The sequence below is a fragment of the Atta colombica genome, unplaced genomic scaffold, assembly GCF_001594045.1.
Source record: "Atta colombica isolate Treedump-2 unplaced genomic scaffold, Acol1.0 scaffold12, whole genome shotgun sequence".
Taxonomy (NCBI): Eukaryota; Metazoa; Arthropoda; class Insecta; order Hymenoptera; family Formicidae; genus Atta; species Atta colombica.
In genome coordinates, this window is record NW_017259206.1 from 6,873,829 (window position 1) to 6,893,971 (window position 20,143).

The 20,143-nt window shown below is 38.5% G+C and overlaps 2 protein-coding genes across 2 annotated transcripts in view; one reads left to right on the top strand and one right to left on the bottom strand.

Annotated features, from left to right (window-relative positions):
- The window catches only part of LOC108694409 (neuroligin-1-like), a 32,902-nt gene extending 31,121 nt beyond the window's left edge, over nt 1-1,781 (bottom strand). The window contains exon 1 of the mRNA XM_018203854.1: nt 1,557-1,781. Coding sequence (XP_018059343.1) covers nt 1,557-1,781 — 225 coding nt within the window. The remainder of the gene's footprint in view (nt 1-1,556) is intronic.
- A 9,061-nt stretch (nt 1,782-10,842) lies between these two features.
- On the top strand, nt 10,843-12,910 carry LOC108694527 (AP-1 complex subunit mu-1). Its single transcript, XM_018204098.1, has 2 exons — nt 10,843-10,972; nt 11,369-12,910. The coding sequence occupies exon 2, from the start codon at nt 11,379-11,381 to the stop codon at nt 12,645-12,647; it is 1,269 nt and encodes a 422-aa protein (XP_018059587.1). The 5' UTR covers nt 10,843-10,972; nt 11,369-11,378; the 3' UTR covers nt 12,648-12,910.
- Nucleotides 12,911-20,143: the final 7,233 nt, after the last annotated feature.

The window sequence follows — 20,143 nt, forward strand, 5'->3', positions numbered from 1 at the left end:
TATATATATATATATAAAATGTGTGTGAAGATACGATGAAAAAGTTAACGAGCGACGCACGTATTCTTAGTTAGAGCGATAAAAAAAATCGTGAGAAGGATATAAGAGTCATCGGTTGGTAAAGATACTTAGCAGGCAAAGGGAAGTTTTAATGTCGGGTCGACAGCAGGATTTAGGTGCGGTAATAAGTTGAAGGGATGGTAAGAGAGAAGAAACTGACGCCAGAGGAAAGAAAAGCCGGAGAGAAGATCTGTAAAGTTTGTAAGAGGAGTGATAGGAGGACAGAGTAACGCATTTAATGAAAGAGTACGTTGGGCAACGAGAAGAGAGAAAAAAGGGAAGAGGTGTTGGGCACTGAGGACGAGTTAGATTGGACGGAACAAGTGATGAGAAAAAGAAGCAAAAAAACGGGAGAAAGTAAAGCGCGAGGAAAAGGAGGATATGCGGCGACGCGGTCAAATTTAAGAGATGTAGAAAGACAGTAGTGTGGAAGTAATTGAAATCGCAAGATTAATGCGCCGGGGACCCAACGTTTCTCGGGATGTTAATGAGAGAACATTAGATATAGTTCTTATCTTCGTTTTTGCCGAACGCGCTCGACGCGCGAAGATTAAAAATCTCGCGGAAACATCGTTCGTACACGTTAAACTGTCCGCAATGTCGCATGCTAAAAGCGTTATTCACGTATTATTAATGTTACCATTATGGAGAAGAGATAGCGTATTGTTAAAATGAAAATAGATATTAATTACGTAACGTAGAACTCAATAGAGAACACTCGGGCGCGCTGCTGTAGCCATAATTATTATTTCGATATTAGTCAACAAGACATTTAACTGGGCTAGTTTATACAGCTCTTGACCAAAATTGATTCGCATTTCGCACGTGAACTACAGCAGGAGATTAATTCATGTCCAAGATATTATCTCATCCTGTACACATAATATCCAAATATTCATGTCATCGCATATCCACTATCATAACCACCACCCGTTACTTGTATAAACAGGAAGAATAGACCTGCGCGAGAGATTCTGCAATCGATTACCAGCGAATACCGTTCCATTTTATACAATATAGCTTCAATTTTACGTCGAGAAATTTAGCGCAGGGAAATGTTATTTTTTATCAAAAAAAACATACCTCCATTTCTTTAAAAACTGATATTAGAATTATAAAAAAATGAAACGCGTTGTCACAAATAATTGGTACTCTCGAGTGAGCTACGTCCAGTTCGAACGACGACGGACAGAAAAATCCCGCTTCCGCAGGGTCAATCCAGCAATAAATCTCGCTTTTCGTTGTGTACATCGCGGAAACAGCGACGTAATACTGCCGGGAACTAGCCGATCCGCGAATCACGATTCGCCATTTACATCGAATCGAACTCGATGTCCGAGCAGGCTCCACTGCGTTCGTTCCACCTGCCTGTAGGATATCCAAATCCTGCCGGGGATGTGGTACGTCGTTCGATACCCCACACTCTCCTCCATTTCCTCCACCTTCTCCTCCATCCCCTCCCGGTCCGGGTCCTAGCAAGAAGAATCGATACATACCTGAAGTATCCCACGTATTTGTCCGCTCTTCGTCTCGACGATGCGCGAAGCGTAGCGGGTCACGGGCTGCGAGGAAGCCGCACGACTGTGGCCGGCCAAGATTAACAGGACGATCAGCGGCAGCAGTGCGAGTCCTACGCGCAGAGAGCAACGGATCGGCCTGATCAGGCACCACGTCGTGACCAGCGGCCGGCTCCGGGCCGCCGGCTGGCATGGCAGCGGCATGACAGCATTTGCTGGCGGCCACCTGCAGCGATGCCACCAGCATAACCGTACGGCGACCTTGGTCGTCGATGGATAGCCGAACCGGGTGCACCTCGTGAATCTCGACAGCGACGGCACTCCGAAATGAATTTCTCTTTTTTAACTTGTCCGCGATGAACGATGCAACCTCTCGCGAGCCACTCCTCCGTATTCCCTCATTACGGCCTGGCAGTCACTTTCCTTCCGCGCGTTTTATTCCGCTCTTAATTCCCTTTTCACAGGCGGCTTCAAGACCGGGGCTCTTCGACCAAAGTCCAAGTTAAATTGCTCTCAAAACATCTTGAATAAGAAAGTTGGGAGACGACCGGCCTCTGCGCCGCCGCCAACGTGGAGAGCGGACGGCTTTGAACGTTGAAAGGCAGGCTTCGGTCTGTAAGCAAGCAAGCGAGAATACTATGTAATGGAACGCTCGCAAGATTTAGTATTTTATTTTCTGATAACTGCAGTTTACGCACTAAAAAGACTCGGTGTATATATACACAATTATTTATATAATTACTTATTATTTTAACTGTCACTTTGAGTAAGTGTAAAGTGAATGATTTATGATAATTCGCACGCTTTGATTTCCTTTGCTTCTCTATTCTCTTCCATGAATTCTCATACTGTTGAAGTTGTAATATATGTAATATATGTAATTTAAAAACAAAATTCCAACAATTATCAATTTTAACGAACTTTAAATGTACAAGATATCACAGTACATGAGAAAAAATATTGTGCCATTAATTTAGCGCAATTTCAGCGACATTTCTCGGTATTTCTAGCAAAATTCTATACTTTACAGTCATTTTTAAACAGAGTTTTAATTGCAACTTTTTCAATTTTGATTTTTTAATATTATAAATGTGGAACTCTTTTATTTTTGTAAGTAAATGTTGAACTATGAAAAGCGCTACTGGAACTGTCATTTTTTTTTGTATTAATAAAATATCGTGCTTTCATATATTCCACTTTTGAGTATCCGTGAAATTAGTATGACATTCTATTAATATGAAAGAAATAGTGACAGTTCCAGTACGATTCTCTCTCGCTTTCTCTCTCTCTCTCTCTCTCTCTCTCTCTCTCTCTCTCTCTCTCTCTTCATAGTTCTTCTACAGTTCCTTATAAAAATAAAATGTTGTTACTTATTTTACTTTATTTTTAGTTATTTTTTTACAGATTTCAATTTATCTATTAAAATTCTCTCTCTCACAATCAAAAAATGAATTATACCTTAAAAGTCTAACATTATTGGCGAGGAATTAAGATTGGAATCTCATTACCGCAAAACTCAAGAATATCTTTCGCGATCAAGCCATTATTCGTAAAAATAGTCTTTTGTCCGCGCTCGTAATTACAACAATAAGCCTATCAATGCGAATGAATCGCACTAACACCGATGGGACTTGCTATTCATCATTTTTAAAAAATCGGTGATCCATTCGATACCGCTGTCCGGTTTTGCGGTGAATTCGCTTGGTCGGACGTGACACACTGATGAACGGACACGATTCGATCGATCTGCAGTTCCTAAATTTATGGAATTCGCCGGTCTAGTCGCGCGCGAATCTGCGGCGCACAGTACGATTAATGCGTTTAACCGAATCAATCACTTTATTAATTAATCCTACCATACGATCGGCGGAACGCTTTACGATCGACATTAAATAAATGGATTCCACTACATTGTCAAAATCGTGACCACAATCAAATCTGGGTTTGTCCTTAAACCTCAGATTAACTCGCATTAATCCATTATTAAATGTATGTTATCATATCTGGTAAATTCTGTAAATTTTCATCAGTTCGTTTGAATTTTTTGTTAAAGACATAGAAATATTTGTAATTACTTAAGATAGAAAATGGGTAAACACATGAAATCTTCATAGTTTTTCAATAGTTGCTAATCGTAATTCATGTAAGACAATTTTTCTGTAATAAAAAAATGTCTGATTTACAATTATGTCGGTTTCACAAATGGCCTTCCTCTAAATCTCGATCGACGCAAAGTCTTTGTCTGTGAATGCATAAGAACGCCTTCAAAAACATCAGAGCCGAGTAAACCGAATGCCGCGAATAGCCACATTATCTTAAGTCTCGAAAATGTGAAAATAAGTGAATGCCACAACAATGGTACATCAACGAGGTGGTCGATACAAGGGGACGATTGAGAGGAAGGGCTGCAAAAAGATGAAAAAGACAGCGAGGCACTGATTGCACCGAGAAACTTATCTCCTCGTAGGACATCTCACTGATCACCCTCCTTCCTTCTGGTTTCAATCCCTCGCATTTCTGAACTCTCTCTCAATTCTTTCGCCACTTTTCCCAGCTCCATGTTTCCATTTAGGGTTAACGGCGGCGCCGCTGGATCGCAAACTTTCTCGCTCGCTAACAATATCAGCGCCAATGGTTGATTTAAATTTTTAATCAGGACTACATCGTTCCCGATGGCGCAGTGATTGGCACTGTCCGTCCGTTCGAATCTTTCTCTCTCGGACGGGAATTTTCTTTCCATTCGCGAAATTCGTTATGGATTCAGAGCTGAGGAAACAAATTAATTAGAAATCGAATATGATTGAATTCGCCAAATCAATTTCTTTAGCTTGTTTTCTTTCTTCAATTAGACTACAAATACGAAGATACAATATGGACTTTCGTATTTGAAGATTGGCTATGCTCCTTTATTTCATTAACATATCCAGTTAAAATATAGACTTATGAGCAAGAAGAAAAATCATAGTGTTTTATTCATCTCATAGGATTTCATCATAATGTTTTAATGAATTTCCGTTTTAACTTCTCCTAAAGCGCACGTAAATTATTGCTTGTATTATTAAACTTTTAAGTAAATCCATTTACTCGACGCGAATGCATTTCCGTGTCGCCGTACATTACAACTCCGTACGTTATTACGTAATATGATTTATTTAACATAAATGGATGGCAACAATTCAAACGAGAAATATACGGGCTAGGTGTCTTTTGGCAGTTGCGTCATATCGCATTCTGCGATGGTGTATATTGATAACGCGTTTTCTCGAGACGAAAAATTGGCGACGATAATAGATACGGTGGCCCCGCCGGGGAATCTAAGTACTTACGATAAATTACAACTTTGATATTCAGAACTTTCCAAGTCGCGAAGAAATACGAGATAAAGTTTCTTGTTCCGGTTTATTTTTCGCAAATCGATGCGCCGCGCGCGAGTCTCCGCTTCATTATGATACCGCAATTTACGTCGCTTTTTCTTTCTCTCTCTCTCTCTCTCTCTCTCTCTCTCTCTCTCTCTCTCTTATTCCAACTATCGCGCTCGCGGACGAACATCCATTTTATTCTTTCATAAGAATTATCATCGCGAAACCGTAAGAGCGGCGCTTGCGAGGAGCGACACGAGTCAAAGGGAAGAGAGTTCGATCGCCATCAAACTCACGTGCGTTTGCTTAATCCATTATGCATCTTGCCTAACCGATTTAACTGCGGAGCGATATCGATCCTAATGAAACCTCAGCGTAAGAGCGGTGATCGATAATCGCGATTAGATCGGCTGAACGTGGGTCAATTCGGTTATCGCGCGAGCAACGCGCGAGACTTTCAGTCGTTCTGGAATGGAACACCGAAGGCTAATTTAATTCAAGCCTCAATTATCGGTCGTACCGATCCCCCAGGCGGCACTAACTTTCGCCCCTCGATGTGGCGCCGTTCCCAGAGGAGACGCCCTAGGAATAGGCGTGTAATATAACTGCATGAGTCTCTAGCCTTGTACTATATCTCTTTATCTTCGTGTATGACATTTCATCGTGAGAATCGAACGGGAAAAGAAATCGATTTCGCAACGAAACTACAGTTTTCGCATCTAACCAATTTTAGTTATTTTACAAATCAGTCGATCTAGTTATTTTATATCGAATATTATTTATCATTTATTACACTGAGAAAAAAATTTACTAAATCATAATAATATTTTTTCCACAGTTCTAAACACATTTAATTACAGTAAATGAATATTTACTTAATAAAAGAATGATAATTGAATAAAAAATAAATGATTCTTGTACCAAAGAAGTAAATATAAATATATGCTTTAATAAATATTTATCAAAATTTTATATATTTTTTCACTATATGTATTCGTTTAATAGCAAAAATATATTAAAAAATATATATTAATTAAATAATCGATTAAATTGCTTAAATATTAATCTTCGAAATTATCACGTAATATCCTGCTGCGTATTACAAAACATTACGAAACATTCGCGAAACAGATTGATCTCAGAATAAGCGTGGACAACAAAAGTTTTAACATTTTTTTCATTATTGAAGTAAGTCGAGTTCTATTATAAAGTACTCCGTTATTGCATCAACTCCCGATGTATTATTACGGATCTGGCGTTAAATTAAAGTCGACAACATTTACTATTCTAAGGATCTAAAAGGCAATTCCATTTTTCGAGATTCCTGTCAAGTTTCCCACTCTATAACAGCACCGGTAATTTGCACGAGCTCGGGGACTTCCTAAATTTCTCAAAGTAGTCTCTTTTGAAACGTTCCGCGGGATGGTGCAGCTAGGAGGACGTCTCCAAGATGCCGTCATTGTCTGTACCTCGACTCGGCACAGGGCGTTTGAGAATGACGAGCGAAAAAGAGGGAAGAAGAGGATGAAGTACAAAAGTCGACGGCGCGGCGCGGCGGAGGAAACGCATTCGCTCGTGGAAGAAAGAGAGTTCCCTGCCGTCTCTCCACCTGCCGATCATTTGACTTTATAATCGAGTCAGCCTCGTTCAATTACAATGGAATTTCTCGTGGAATTTGCCGCAAACAGTACGCGATTCAGTGCGACCCGATCGTGCACCCCGGTAAATATTCGCCCGGTCGGCACTCTGCACCGGATGCATAAGCCATGCGCGACGAATGATTTTCAAGCTCATGATTAATTCACGGATGGCAAGCGCTGTTAGTTCCGCAAAAGGCGGAAATGTTGCTTAACCGGTCGGTATCATAAACGAAAAATACGTTCGCCGCATACTCGAGTAATACTCTCCCTCCTCCTCGCGATATTATTATTACGTTGTGTAAGTAACATCAATATCGCATTAACGCTAGAATTTGATGTAATATTACGATGCGCACATATTCGAGATCACTCGTCGTTGTTGACGCATTCCATTATTCTCAAATAAACACGCATAGAAATCACCGCGAATTTCATATTCCTATGTAATAATATTCATAATGTTGTTGTGCGCGGTCAGAGAGAAGGAGAGAAAGAGAGAAAACGGTATGAAACATTTATCAGGATACGCGGCGAGGTGAAATTCAATGGAAAATAGGAAATCGGGATTCGACGAGAGGACACTCGTCCCAGGCCAAGCCTGTTTTCCTAAATACTAGGGAATGTTTATCGAGTAAACACATCTGGATGCATACGATCGGTGCAGCCGTATCTGTTCAATATTTTATGCTAAAACAACCGACGAACTTGATCACACGCACGGACGCGTAGGCCATCACCGCTCATCTACTCGTTAATGTATTCATTAGAGAGGGTGTTCTGTATCTCGTTCATGATCGTTTAATCCAGAAATATTGCCGTGTTTTTTTTTTATTATGACATGAATTATGATGCGCATCTCAATCACTGCAATTAAAATACATCGTTGGTGAAAACATTGCCTAGAAATAATTTTGTCGTCTATAGAAGAAATTTGAATTTAACGAGAAAATAATCATCTTTATAAGAAAATAATCTATTTTTAACATAGAAATACTCTATTCTTAGATTTGTTACAATACGGCGTGTATTTCTAATATGTTATATTTGAATAAAATAAAAAAGTGATGTTGTTACTAACGAAATTGTGTACGTAATATTGGATCGGGGAAAAAGTTTCTTCGTATTTTTTAATTCAAAATTGTATATACAATATCTTTGTCAAAAATGAACGAAATTTAAATTAAAAAAAAAAAAAAAAGATTTTAAAGCTCGAAATCTACTTTCGAAAGGTTACTATATTTTTTTGAGTTTCTGTTAATTTTTACATTTAAAAAACTACGAGCTGAAAAAGATGAAAAATTTTCTTTTCCCTTTGGAGATCTCTCACGTGCCTAAAAAAAATTTACGAAAATTTTTGATTACCTATCGTGAAAGCTTTCTCTACAAAATCATTTTTTTTTTAATGTTCGTATGATTTTTTCTTCCTGAGTTATCCGCGAGTTAAGTAAAAGAGTATTCTTTGATTGCTCATAACTTCAAAAAAAATTATATCGTAATTTAAAAAACAGATTCTTAAAGCTGAAACTTCGCTCTAGCGAATGATATAATTGTAACGAAAATTTCGTAACAAATGAAAAAACTTTTGTAAAAAAATTTTTTTAAATATGAAACTTTTTCCCCAATCCAATAGTTAATGTCTGATGTATCTTGTTGAGAAATGTAATGTTAGCAGTCTCGTTTTTCCTCTTCGTTTCGTATTCAATTCGCGTTCATTGTCCACAGCACGACATGAATGATTAAAGAGCTTTAACCGAAAGTTTCCGATCTCGAAAAAATGCGGACGTAATTTGCGTACGATTGATGTGGCGGCGTTAAAGCGTTAAAAAGCCGTTCGGTGGCCGCCAATGGCCCTTTCAGTTATTCTAGAATCAGACAACAAAGCCGCGGAGGGCTTCTCGCTGATATCGCGCCTCTGCGAGCGAAAATAAGCGCGATCGAAACACGTAATGGGGGTACGTCATGCTGACCGCAGATAACATGGTTGGACTGACCACCCATGAATAGTTGAACGAATATCGCCGAATAGCGGTGATTTTCGGACGGCCGGAAGTGCGCCTTTTGATGCCCGTTATAAACGTTAAATCGATTAGACGAGGGCAAGCTTTTACGCGCCGGGCGCAAATCGCGTTTCGAGCACGCGGCACGCGAAACAGTGCCGCGAATCACGATCGTCAAATCAGAAATTCCATTTAATCTAACCGGTCGCGCGAGGATAACGCATCTCGTTCATTTCTTCCACGTGATTTACTTTCGCAGGATATTGTAATGCCGCGCTATGTTACATTATAAATAATAGAGGGAAAATGCGAGGTAGCGAGTACATGTACCAAATATTTCGTGAAATTGCAGTACTTATATTCTAGTAGATGAGTTTTTATGTCGCGCAACGCGATGCTACGTGTCACACGTGTCGAAGCTTTCTGGTAAAGCACACAAGGGCATTTTATTTCGGCAAAATCTGCAAGCCGACAATCACTATCGACGTGTATTTATAGTCAGTTTAATGCAGCCGATATTCCGTCCCGTCTATCGGTATATGTATACATAACAACACTAGAAAATCGATAGTACTGCATTAGTAACTCAAGACTTTGCATCGCGAATTTCCGCAAAACGACTGATTTCGAGTTATTACGTTCAGATATTTAATTCACTTGGCCTCGTAAGAGTTCATCTTATCTCATTCAAGAGAGAGAGAGGGGGGGAGGGAGAGGGGAAAGAGAGAGAGAGAGAGAGAGAGAGAGAGAGAGAGAGAGAGAGAGAATATCATTTATTATGCGCTTTGAGACAAGTCTTTTCAAGCGCAAAGCATCTTATTACAAACATAACAAAAAAGAGATGTAATAAAAAGGAAAAAAAAAACAGAAAAACAAAAAAGAGATTTTTTTATTTATTTGTAGTTTATATTTGATGTCGAAAGCTGTTTGATAAATCCGTTTATTTTTATATATTTGTTACGACTTACATTTTATAAACAATTTATATAATAAACGTGATCGATGAAAAGCTCATTTCGAGCAGAAGGATGCGCGATTCTTGTTTGTCGAATTTGCCTTGCAACAGTCTCGCCTTTATTTTCTGTTTTCAAACTCTGAACGGGATGCTATAATAGTGTGCTATCGCTCCTTTCCTCGCAGAGTAGCCAACGCTGAAATCTTCCGCCGAGATTAAATGACTTCCAGTTGTATAGAATCTTAATGTCGGAAGGCGCTACTTTGCTGAAGATACTGCGCGCTTTCTGAAACGGCTTCAAGCAGGATTTAATGTTTCGTGAAACACGGAGTACAGATTAAAATGCCTTAGACCGGATTTATCTTCGTTGCTGTATTAAGCACGATTTTAGAAATATTTGTATTCGTCCGAATGAGTTCGGATTAACGGACAAAGAACGTAGTGTAGTTTTATCGGTATATTCTCTCCTTTCTCAGATTTCCTTAAATCCTTTTTCTTTTCAAGAATTACATACAGACGAATTAAAAGAGGTAAGAGATAAAAATATATTATTCAACGTAAAATATTCTAAAGACAGTGGGATACCTTAGTATATAAGTATGTGTACATAGATAAAATATATGTATGTGTATTTGCATTTACATGATTATATATTGCTCATTTGCTACAACAATGATATAACTGAAGAAATTTTCATTTTTTACTTGAAAAGGACGTACTTTTATTTCTCTATAATTAATTACTACATCAAAAATTGCATTTTAAGATTAATATTCCCAAATTTTAATGAGATTTAAAATATTCAAACTCATTTTTTGTAAAACTTCGTTTTCTGAATTGTGTTGTGCATAATTTATTATATAATTATACATCTATAATATAAATACACATAAATACATTATATAGATATATTATATACATAAACATTAAAGATCTCTCTTGTTTGCTACAAGATAAATCCAACTCATAAATGATATCCATGTTATGTTTATAATCTGATCGCATGTAACATTTTCATTTAACTTTCCATTATTATTCTGCTCGCTCTTTTCGCTCAGAGACTCGAAACTTTCATTATTATTTCATACACTCATTATAAATTAATATTTAATCACAACATGCTACTGTAAAAGTCTTGAATGGATTATCATATCTTAATAACGAAGTATCGACATGAGCATCTCTATTTTACGACGTTCGAACGGCACGTAGCGTCGCGGTCGATATGTTGTGTGAAGTTAGCTGCCGACGCATGCGCGTGACGTGCGCCTCGGACCTCGAGCAACTTCGCGACGATCCACAGTGGCAGCCCGGAAGCGTAAGGTGTTGGGTACGTTTTTTTGTCGCAATTGTCTCGTGTCAATTCTGTGGAAAGTCATATACCTAAATGTAAACAATACGCAAGGAATACTTAAGGAATTTATTCGCAGCGTCGTACATCAAGGTATATATCGATATATTCTAGAACTTTAAAAAATTATCTCTTATATATATCGGAAAACTGATGCACAATCGAACGTGAAATTCACTTATTTATTATCGCTTCATTTTCTACAATGTTTTTCTCGACAAAATTATTTTCCGAATCATTATTTTCCGCAAATGATATCGCAAATCTCGTCTCGGAACATTTGCCTTGGCGATCATAACCTCAACGCTCGAGAGATATCGGCATTTGATAATATTGATGATTAGGATTTAAGCTGATTTTCTCATCCATCAGTCTTACGAGTGTATTTTTAATAATTGTGCATAGATATGTCAAACGTCATATGTTATATTTTTTAAAAAGATTTCAAATATGGATAATAAAGTTAACCTTTCTTTTCTTTACTTGCAGCTCAGACAAGATGTCGACGTCAGCAATATACATTTTGGATGTGAAGGGCAAGGTGTTGATCTCACGAAACTACCGCGGCGACATCGAGACCGGTGTCATAGAAAAATTTATGCCGCTAGTGATGGAACGTGAAGAGGAAGGCAATCTTACGCCTATCATTCAGACCCCAGAATGTACATATGCTTATATAAAATATAACAATTTATATATCGTATCTACTACCAAGAAAAATGCAAACATATCCCTAATATTTGTATTCCTGCACAAAGTGGTGCATGTCATGCAGGAGTATTTTAAAGAATTGGAGGAGGAGAGTATAAGGGACAATTTTGTTGTTATTTATGAGCTTCTAGATGAGCTACTAGATTTTGGCTATCCTCAAACTACTGATAGTAAGATTCTACAAGAGTATATAACTCAAGAGGGTCACAAACTAGAGATTCAACCCAGAATTCCTATGGCTGTGACAAACGCTGTCTCGTGGCGGTCAGAAGGCATCAAGTATCGCAAGAACGAGGTGTTTCTGGATGTAATAGAATCAGTAAATCTTCTGGCGAACGCGAATGGAAATGTCTTGAGTTCAGAGATCGTCGGTGCTATAAAGATGAGAGTTTATTTGTCAGGAATGCCGGAATTGAGACTGGGTCTGAATGACAAGGTTCTGTTCGAGTCGACGGGTCGTGGTAAATCTAAATCTGTGGAATTAGAGGACGTCAAGTTCCATCAGTGTGTTAGACTTTCCCGGTTCGAGAACGATCGGACGATCTCATTTATCCCTCCGGACGGCGAGTTCGAACTCATGTCATACAGATTAAATACGCATGTAAAACCGCTAATATGGATCGAATCCGTGATCGAGCGACACGCTCACAGTCGAGTGGAATATATGATAAAAGCGAGATCGCAGTTCAAGCGCCGATCCACGGCGAACAATGTAGAGATCGTGATCCCGGTGCCAAACGACGCCGACTCACCTAAATTCAAAACTACGATTGGCAGTGTCAAATACTCGCCAGAGCAGAGCGCCATTACTTGGATCATCAAGTCATTCCCCGGTGGTAAAGAGTACTTGATGAGGGCGCACTTCGGACTACCATCGGTAGTCGGCGAGGATGTCGAAGGCAAACCGCCCATACAAGTAAAATTCGAGATACCATACTTCACTACATCCGGTATTCAAGTGCGGTACTTGAAGATCATCGAGAAGAGTGGCTACCAAGCTTTGCCATGGGTGCGTTACATCACGCAGAACGGAGACTACCAGCTGCGAACGAATTAGCTACTCGATAACGGGGCCGATGAATATCTCAGGATCTTGAGCATCTACGTCATGCCCGATTACGACGACTAGAACCGCATAGCAGGCTTTCGGGATTGAAATCAGCAATCGTCTATCCATTTTGAATACGAAATAATGGCCAGTGAAAAAAATGCGTGGAACGCGATGTAAAAATAAATCGGATTTTCGAACATTGATTTCGCCTTTTTGGAAAAATTCACATTCCACACGATCCATAATGTTTCAATAATATTCTTCTAAAACGGGCTAATGTATCGAATTTAGAGAACATTTTATATTTAAGATTCACTTGTATCTAAAGAGTACTTAATTCAAAGGAGATTTCATTCACAGTGTTGCGATCTTCATGTGTTTCGATTTATTTTTTAAACATGATGGCGATAGTGACAGCGTCTAATAAAATACAATCTTGTAATAGGAACTTGTAAATATATATCGACAATTTATTTTATATTCTTCTGCGACAAGGCGAACTTACGAACGAGCAGAAGCTCGGTATTATTTGAATTAAATAGTATTATAATGAATAAAAATTAACTATTTACTATATATATATATATATACATCATGTTTAATAATAAATGCAATATTACTACTGTATATGATTATGATATTAATGTAAAATAATACGGAAACAAATATTAAATTTTTAAAAAGAATAACTCGGAGAGAAAGAGAGAAGTTACTCAACGAACGTCCCTATCATTTCCATCTCTTTTCGTTCTTTTGTTCCCTTAAGAATTTTCCCAGCCGATGGAAAATCGAATTGTATCCGAGACGGTCATAAATGCTCGTGTCGATGCGAAGCAAGGGAGGAAAAAAAAACGACAAATATCTCTCATAAAAGAACTCGTATCACTGTTCGCAGAGGAGTACACGAAAACGCGATTAGAGCGGAATGGAAACGAGGGAAGCCCGAAATCTTTTTATTTCGACTCCTCCCCCCCCCTTCCCTCTATCTTTTCTGTCGCGCGCGGTGCCGCCTGGAATGCAGGCTCGTGGTATGCAAATTTTTTGGCATGAGCGCACGAGCGTGTAATAATTTTATGGAAATCAGTAGTCCCGCCAAGCACTCGCACAGAGTTTCGCGCGCGAGCAACGCGACACGAATCGAAAAACGTGGCAAGAGAGAGGAAAAAAAAAGCCCGCCCTGTCTTTTACTCTACTCTCCCGGTAGGTGATACCTGTCCAAGTACATCGATATCGAAAAAGGAACGACATTCATGTGCTTATCCCGTATTCATCCGCGGTTCGCGAGAACGAATTTTTTCTGTTTCCTTTCTCCCTCTTTCTTTCATCCCCCGTCTCGTCGTTATACGGTCTGCATAAACGACACGCCGGAATGCAACAGTCGCAGATAGCGATGGTAATGTTCGGTTACTGTATAGACGATAATCAGCTTGGAAATGGATAAAAGGGGTTGTTACGAGTGAATTAGCGGGTGCGCGAATGCGTGCAACGTGTTCGAAATATGGTTCGATGCGGAGTTTGAATATGTTCGATATGACAGATTTTTAAGGTATTATTAACAAGAAGAATAACGGGAAGAGAATACGGAATGTTATTTTGACATTAATAATATAACAGATTGTAATAACAGATCGTAAAAATTATGAATATATAAATAATTTTTTAGGCATGACTAAAAATTAATGATTGATAATTGATTATTATTTTTTCAATCAATTGTTTTTTATTTGCTTCAATAATTGACTAAATTAATCGTGATCATACTACATATCATATTTAATCAATTATTTTAGTTAAATCGAAACTTAATCGATTAGTCATATAAGATTGTTTGACAATTAATTATAATACATTAATTGATTACATAATTGTAAATGTATATTTTGAATTTTTAGTCGATTATTTTAATTAACTATCGATTAATAAATTAATCGATTGTATCCAACACTGACGTCAAGTAATTTCTTCCACGCAATTTTTCTTTTTTTTTTTATTGTGACCTAAATATGTATCGATATCGTTTTCTGCGTCGATCGCTTATACCTCTGTCATTTTTCCATTTGACTACACAATTTTCTGATATTTCTATTACGTTTACTACCGCATTACATTTCCCTCAGGATAAGTATCTTGTCGCGAAGAGAAAAATCGATGGAAGGCGGCGTCACGGATGATACGCTCTATTTTTAAGCGAGGCGACCAACGATAACGGCCTGGATAGCTTCGGTCTCGGCGTAAATATTAGCAGTTGGGATTGCCGGTATCATAATTAACTCGTCCGATTCGTTCAATTAAATACGAGGGTGAAACGAAAGGATTTTTAGTGCCGCGCCCCATCGCTCTTGTAACGGAGGTTTCTTCCCGCGGAAGAAAGGGAAGAGGAAGAAGCTCGGAAAAAGAAGAACCACCCCCGACTCGAGTGCAGCTCCCACGAAGTGTACGATGGAATCCAGATTGAGCAATGAAGAATTCATCTCTCTCTTTTTCTTTCTCTCTCTCTCTCTCTCTCTCTCTCTCTCTCTCTCTCTCTCACTCTCTTTTTCTTTCTTTCATCTGTACGTTATCACATCTTGTATGTGCACGTGACATTTTTACATAACATTCATAGAATATGTAGTTGAACCTTTTTTCTCTTATTTAATATTTTACTATTAATTATTCTTGCACTATTGGATCTATTCTTTTGGATCTTTTCTTTTGGATCTATTCTTTTGGATCTTTTCTCTTGTTATATTAACATTTTAGCTCTTGAGAGAATATGCTATCTTCAGAGCTTGATAAATAAAGCTATTTATCTACCTCTTTCTTTCTCTTTTGCTTGTATTGTAAAGCCGCTAATAGAAAAGGCAAATTTATCGATTTAGCCGCTGACGCTGAGGAAATCCGATCGTGAGAAGACCGGTAAAGTAATATGATGTACATGTACGGAGAAGATGAGTTCCTGAGAACTTCGCTGTCTCCGACTGTAACGTTCATTTCAGTCATCATACAGCCGTGTAGGAAATTCTGGTAGGACCGATTTAAAGTTGTACCCAGGGTAGTCTCGTCGTGAGTTCTCGTCCCCGTCCAGTCTTGAGTCAATTCTCTATTTCTTCCTGTTTGCTTCCGGCACTTCCCGTGGATATTAAAACTTATCTGAGAAGCATATATATATATATATGCGCACACGTATACACGTGGATGTGCACACATGTGTATCCTAGATAAGACGGTAGAAGAAAGTTTCAAGAGAACGATTCGCGTTAACGAGTTGAAAAACACACGGATCGATATCGATTGCCGCGCAAGAACCGAGTAATTTAGTTCGCTTAAATAGGAGAGTATGTACCTCCATTCCCTCCCACCGCGAAAATGCGCGAACTTCGGTGACTGCAAACCTGAAATTTAGCGTTAAATGCGAGTCCAAAACTCCGAGTACACGTCGGTCAAATGTTTGACAAATTTAATGCTAAACGCGGCGACCTGAATGTACCTCTTACTGTATTCATAATGAAGATCGAAGGCGAAGTATATGATGATAAAATCCTACGGTCGCGCACACATCGCGATATGCATGTATACATGCGTGATGTATTCGGATGTATATATATTTAAAATCGGAGGAAATCGTATTCCGTATTTCCATGTTTTGCTGAAAAGTAGGAAAAGCCCAGCGTAGCTTTTTATTCGTATGTTGTAATTTATATCATGTATTACCGGTATGCTCGGCCATATTAAATATACGCGCGTATTAAACACGACCAGCATATTCTGCTCCCGGAGAGAGAGAAAATGATATTAAAATAATTTCGTTGCGGATATATTCCCCGGCTAATTACGCACGGGACGCTTCTATCCTATCTACATAATGACATGCACAAAATGGAAATATCGAGCTGCTATGAAATCAATTATTGTTGATAATATTAATCACCAATTGTGCTCAACGTCACTACCCGCCGCCTGTCTTTGATATAATTATTCGTGCGCGGTGTTACACAATGTAGCATGCGGAAGATTCCTTGAGGGAAATGTTGTGTATAATGAAACCACTTTTAAGTAAATAGCTCCGAAGCAACGAAATATTATATAATTGTCGCAACATTTATAGGCTACTTTAAATAATTATTATACATATTCTCGTTATATGTGTGTGTGTCTCGTATATCCAGCGTTGTTAAATCCACAGGATTGCAAAACTGGAAATCAAGAAAATCAGAGAACTGTCAGGGAAATTGAAACGTGGTCAGAATCAAAGAAAAGTCAGGGAACTTTGCAAAAATTTTTGGAAAATTAAAATTCTCAGCTTTAAAAAAGCTTAATATACGTATATCACTTACGTAGTTTTGAAATACTATATCAACATAGCAATTAAAAATGCAAGCAGTGTCAGCAACATTAACAGTAATCAATACATCGCTTAAATTAATCTATCAACAAAATATTTAACAATTCTCGAATTAAGACGAAAATATAAAAAAATTTCAAAATATTATTGAAAATAAAAAAAATAATTAAATTTTGTTTGAAAATCAAGGAAAAGTAATGAAATTTTAGAATGAAGAATTTGTGACAATCCTGAAATAGCGAGATCTTTCAATGGTCATCTTCTATGGACGACTTTAAAAATACGAAAATTTATCTGCACCAAACGAAAATGCGTTTCGGTGATAGTGAATAAAACATCTCCTATTTCGTATGCGTGTGCTCGCATATTCATCGTATATAAAACGTATTAGTCAACAATAATTTTTTACTATTTGCATACACACACACACACACACACACACACGCGCGCGCGCGCGCGCGCGCACGCATGCGAAAACATGCGTTCATTTAGCGTTAAAATACAGATTGTGAGACACGATTTTCGCAAATTCGGTGCGATCGCCGAATCGAATTATTCGAGACGGTGAATTCCGATGTCCCGTTTACAATCATCCTGATGAAATCCGCGCACCAAATAGCCACGTTTGTTACTAATTGCGCGCTTTGAACATACGAACGTACTCTTGCATTTCCGCATTCATTTACATTCGCGCGTCATTAATTTCGAGCCCCATGTCGAAAATCACAGTGACAAACGTCAGCCATTGCCTCCCCGCGTGATGTCGATCGATTACAATATTTTATAGATACTCCTAACGGAGTGAATGAAATTGGAAAACGCGCAGGCGAACTTTTTGTGGCAATTTATCAACAAATTGCGTTAACTTCGCCAATCTACACGCGACACTTTGTGACTTTTTATTCCATGGTAGTAAAGGTCAGCCATAAAAAGGACATTGCGCACCGTCCCAGACGGGACGCTACGTATTTCTCTACGCGCTCGAAAAGCGGGACACTTTGTCGCGAATGCAACTTCCCGCGGTGTAATACTAACCGCTGGTGTTTACCACAATGCCGTTATATTATATAAGTCCTGTGAAAGCTGCGTGAACTTCCGCGAGACGTGCGCGGTGCGCGCTCGCATGCGGTACGGTGTGTTTTTAGGGGAGTTTGGCATTGGCAAACTCAATTCGAGTTTATGTTCCTTGTATGCAAAGTGCTCGCAGCGAAGTTACGATGCACGAAAATACGCCGTTATGAGTCCTGAAGCTATCCTTCTCTAGCTAAAATATACATATGCTCTTCGGACGATGCATTATGTCGTTTTTTCGCGCGCGTTTTACACGTCAAACGCATCTTGAAATTTCGTTCTGCGATTTCGGAAGCATCGATTTACTTATTTACGAAATTAACGCCGAGTCTTATCATTTTGAATGCTTGTTAAATTTCCGTATCTTCTGGATATTAGATTGGTCGAACTGTTTCTCCTGCTCGCTGAAAATTATATAATATCAATCACAGATGTTATGCTTCCGTAGTTATATGAGATATACAGAGCATCTGTAAATGTTAGAATCAAACTTAAACAATGTATTAATGAGGTCGAATAGATGAACAAGGTTTATATAATATAAACTTATGTCCGAAAATGTTTTATTGAAAAGTTTTGGATCTATCAAAGATTTGAAGATGAGCAGAAATACATTTACTACTATTTTTAGTATAGCAGGAATATTTGAGAATTCGATATTACCATTATTTCGACGAATGGAAGCTTGCACTCTTTCAAAAGGAAAAATTTTTAAACATTTATTTATTATTTAATAATATGTTATAATATGTTATAATTGAAATGAATATAAAATAATTTAATATAAAATATATTTAGATACAAGTACGAGATAAATTATTGTAGAAAATAAAATATGGAAAAAAATATAGAATAAAATGTGCTCTCTAAATTTTTTAGAGTAAAATCTCAGTCTAAAAAATGAAAATTGAGTTAAGTCTTGAAAAAAAGAATAGTGGCCTAATTTTCCTTAAGAGTGAGACTTCATTCTTTAGAGTAAGATTCATTTTAAAAGTTTTGATGAGTAGAATAAAATAAATATATAAAATATAGAGTAAATATAGAGTAAATAATTAAATAAAAAGATTTCAAGTAACGGATCATAATACAGTATATACACAAGTTTGTCATTTGAAAATTCAGGCTATCATGAGTAAAAAGTTAAGTACCGCGCCCTTAGTTTGCAGATCGTCTATTTCGTAGATGAGCGAGCAAACAAACTGGCGAACTGCGTGCACGCAGGACGAAGCTTTCGGCCGACAATCTCGAAGAGTGAAATTGTGAGTTACAGGGCGTGCGCGAAAAAGCAGCATTTACCGCAGTCGTTTAGAAAGCAAGCCAGCGCTGGAGTGCGCTTTCGCAAATAGTGCTCCGCATTGATTTATCACTGACCGAAAAAGACGGGTTTGAGGTCGCGCGTGGGAAGGGAAAGGTAAGAGAAGGGCATCTGGGGGAGAGAGAGAGAGAGAGAGAGAGAGAGAGAGAGAGAGAAAGAGAGAGAGGATGAGCTTGAGGGAAATCGGAGTGCCTGGCGAGGAGAGAAGGTGAGTGTTAAGCTTCCAAGAGGTGGTCGCTCGCGTTTACGAAGGGTTGCAAGAGTGACAAAACGCCACCCCTCCGAGCAAGACCACGGCGATCCGTCACTTGGCTACGAGCCAATCGGGCGCGAGGGCACTTCCTTGTTTTCGTCCTGCGACTTCGACGTCTGATTGCAAATTACATCCCTCCGAGCTGCCCGAACCGCCATCCTGGACCGTCCCATCGCGGCGATCTTACGGGATCGCGGTGATTTTCGCAGAGCTCAAACCCGATCCGTCGCCGCATCCTCTCGACATCGGCTGTTTGTCATGGTGCATTAAAGTGCCACGACCCGATCCTGCGATTTCAAGCCGTGGGGAGGGAATACTTAACCCTTGCCCGGGCTGAATCTCGGACTTTATCAAACTCGCAATCTCCATAATATCAGTATTTTTTAAGTACAAAACATAGTTGTGTAATAAAAGATAAAATAAATATTTCAAATACGATAAAGAAAGCCAAGAATGGAACAAATTTGGATGTTTCAAATAATACATTATATATTCTTATATTAAATTAATTTATTTCAGGTATGATTGAGAGCCGAAAA

Coding starts and splice junctions, on each gene's coding strand:
- LOC108694527 (XM_018204098.1), top strand. CDS start 11,379: ATGTCGACGTCAGCAATATACATTTTGGATGTGAAGGGCAAGGTGTTG.